At 36.0% G+C, this 3,399-nt stretch overlaps 1 protein-coding gene across 1 annotated transcript in view; it reads right to left on the bottom strand.

Moving 5' to 3' along the window:
- The window catches only part of LOC102305157 (major histocompatibility complex class I-related gene protein-like), a 7,987-nt gene that overhangs the window by 2,320 nt on the left and 2,268 nt on the right, over positions 1-3,399 (bottom strand). Inside the window, exons 2-4 of the mRNA XM_005947285.3 lie at positions 1,888-2,157; positions 1,064-1,342; positions 193-522 (exon numbers count right to left, since the gene is read on the bottom strand). Coding sequence (XP_005947347.1) covers positions 193-522; positions 1,064-1,342; positions 1,888-2,157 — 879 coding nt within the window. The remainder of the gene's footprint in view (positions 1-192; positions 523-1,063; positions 1,343-1,887; positions 2,158-3,399) is intronic.

The following is a 3,399-nucleotide window of genomic DNA, read 5'->3' as shown; positions in this document are numbered from 1 at the left end:
GTAGTCGAACGCAGATCCACTGAGCGCTCAACACAGACAGCATCGTCAGAAGAAAAGTTGATAAAATAAATTTTAAAAAAATTATTGTTCGATACATATTGATACGAGTATTGTTGCACCCCTAATAGATAGAAAGATAGATAGACAAATTTGTATAATTGAACAAGACTAATCAAATTTTTTATCTCTCACCTGCATCAATATGTGTTTTGTTGTTCACCAAGTTCGTTTTGATAATTGTTTTATTCAGTTTGATGATGATGTCCTCGCTCACACCAGAGAGCTGAAACACACAGTCGTATCGCCTCCAGTCTTCAGGTGTGACTGATGAAATATTGAGATCAACACTCATCTGGAAGGTCTCATCATTGTTGGGGAGGATCTCTCCAGGATCCACACCTTCATGAATCTCCACTCCATCTTTCCTCCAGAAAATCGCAGCTCTGTCAGGGTAGAAACCTGTAGCATGGCAGCTGACTGGAGAGGAGGGAGTCTTCTGGAGGAGAGACACTGGGGGAAGAACTGGAGAGAGGGAGTATTGGAAAGAGATTGAGTGATAATGGATGGAAGTAAATATGAGATGAAAAATGGGGAAGAAAGGAAAAAAGAAGAAAGATGAAGAAATTTAATTTGGCAATATTAAGAAAAATATATATTGTCAGGAGTAAAGCATGTGTAGTGTACATATTTGATGAAAAACAGCACAGTACCAGTAGGATATATGTGTGGCTGGAAAAGTTTTAAATAAATCAAAGAATACATTTAAAGATAAAAATCAATATGCAATTGAAAACTCTGAATTAGAGCCAAAGAGTCACCAGCTTTGCGGCAGCTGCATAAGGCTGTATTGTGCTATAATTTTACCATGGATTGTGTTCATGTAAATCTCTTTCAACCATGAACATTCATATAAATGTCATGTAAATAAATCAGCTTTTTTCTGGTTATTTGCACATTGTGGGTAAACCTCTGGTGTCATGAGAGTTATCAGAGTGATTTGGCCAGGTAAAAAGAGACTCACTTTTGTAACATGGAAAACTCTGACTTTCAACATATCTTCTACCTGTTTTGTTCAAGGAGCTGCTCCCATAATCCAAGAACATCTTCAATCTCTCTAGAAAAATTGTACCAAAGAGGTTTCCAAGGTATTTAATTAGATTTCTGTCACCATCCATTGTCTGTTTGACAATGTTAAACTCTGGTTTCAGTGGGATCCACGACATTGTCTTTAGATCAAATTCCAGATAGCCTTCTCCATTGTAACCTAACTGTAAAAAGCCTTTTACCTCTCCAGAGTTTTCATTCACTTCAGAGCCAATCATACACTGTAAAATGTGAACACCTGAAAAGAGAAGAAGAAACAAATATTACAATTATGTGTGTTAATTGTAGATCATGTGACACATTTCCATCCTCAAAGGTCTGCATTTTCATCATGATTCAAGTCAGATTCTGACAACCTTTATTGATCTAATGGAGCCTACTGTGGAGACTCGAATTGTGGATGATTTAAAACCAGCTCGGATGTGATTATTCAATATTAAAAGAAAAGATTAAACACTAGAGGTAAAGACTGTTTCAGCACAGAAGTCAGCTGATAGATACATAGACTACAAAGTGTAAGAACCTGAAAGAAAGTTAAAAGGTTTGAAGACAATAACAAAACCTAGCTATTTTAAATATAAGACTAAGATTTAGAACAATTAAGTAATTACAACAAGTAAATATGTATGTTTTACATCAGGTTTCATGGTCTTAATTAAGAAACACAAAATTAAGGCTGTAAATATTTTAAATGATAATTATTTTAATTAATTTTACATAAATCAGTTTTGTTTAGATACATCCATAATAATATGACATAATATATCAAAGAAAGTACTGCACCTCCACTTTGGTTTAACAGCTGCTTTAAATTAGAAATCGAGTTTTGGTAAATGCCTGGCTGATGCTCAAAACACTCTTGAGTGTACTCCCTCTGTGCGCCAGGGTTGTCATCAAGCATTTTTTTCACACCGTCCTGTCTTGGTTCTACTATCTTCTTGCTGGCGTCACAATAAAGCACCTCTGTGTCATCAACTTCTAAAACAAACATAAATTCTGCGATGTCTGGGTTTCCAGAGGTTCCAGTGCCCAAATACTTCAGCATATGGCTCACTGTAGGACAGACAGATGTTTAAGATGTTAGCAAATAACCAAATAAAACATGTAGAAAGACGTTTAGAAATATGACTGATTCATTGGGATACAGTAAAGGCAACAGAAGTGTCTGCAGCAGGCTGATGAAGTCTAATGAACAATAAAACTTGACAACAGACCATCTTGATCTTATTTTGGTAAAAATGTGTGGGGCCAACAATGTAAAACAGTCATAAAAACTTTTGAACAAGATTATTTGAGCCTATAATAATTGCATCAATAGCATGGTTGTTTTGAGCTTTAAATTATTTCTTTGAACTGTTCTTTTTCCAAGGTGGAACGATTGTATCAGTGAGAACTAATTTTTACATAATGCATTTCAATGGGAAGGTGTCACCATGTCAACTATTGAAAAGGGTGGGGATAGACAGAGATTTAACTCCCCCCGGCTTACCTTTCAGTACATTAGAGAGAGTGTACATCAACAACAACATCCAGTCTTTTATAGAGTGCTACAACAGAGTTTGTATGCTTTTGCTAATATCAGATCATCTTTATTTTTAATCACAGGCAAATCAAAATATGAATTTCAGCAATATGTTAATTGACAAATGTAGTTAAGTAGTGAAAAGGTCTAGACCTTGTCTGTGAGAATGTGCTAAAGACAAATCTTACTGATCTAGAATTACACTGCCAGGCAAAAGTTTGGACACTCCTTCTCACTGTCACGTGTGGAGAAAAATAAAGGAGGAGCCAGTTGCAGGCACTCGTGGAAGTGTGAAGGAGGTTTATAGTAAGACAAAACAGAAGTTGAAAATGGCAAACAAAACTAAAGATAACCTGAACTGGGAAAACTAAACTACTAAACGCAAACAAGAAGGAGGGTGCTCAGAGGCACATGGACGATGCGCAGTAGATTCACAGACAGACCAGTGACTACAATATAAGAAGACATGACTTGAATACACACAGAAGAACACAGGGAGATTACACACAGGTGGGGAACACAGCTGGAAGTAATTGACGAGACGAGACAAGGGAGGCAAAACTGAATACACTCACATAAGACACGGACTTTCACAATAAAACAGGAAACAAGAAACCACCACACAAAGACGCAGACTAGAGCCAGAACTGAACCTACACTAAACATGAGACACAAACCCTAAGAACGAATCCCTAAACACGAAAAAACAGAAACATAGATTATTATTATTAATAATAATAATAATAATAATAATAATAATAATAATAATAATA

Source organism: Haplochromis burtoni, unplaced genomic scaffold, assembly GCF_018398535.1.
Source record: "Haplochromis burtoni strain Fernald_Lab_line unplaced genomic scaffold, NCSU_Asbu1 Contig_519, whole genome shotgun sequence".
NCBI lineage: Eukaryota > Metazoa > Chordata > Actinopteri > Cichliformes > Cichlidae > Haplochromis > Haplochromis burtoni.
The sequence above is the reverse complement of the archived record's forward strand: the minus strand, read 5'-3'. Positions and strand labels throughout refer to the sequence as shown.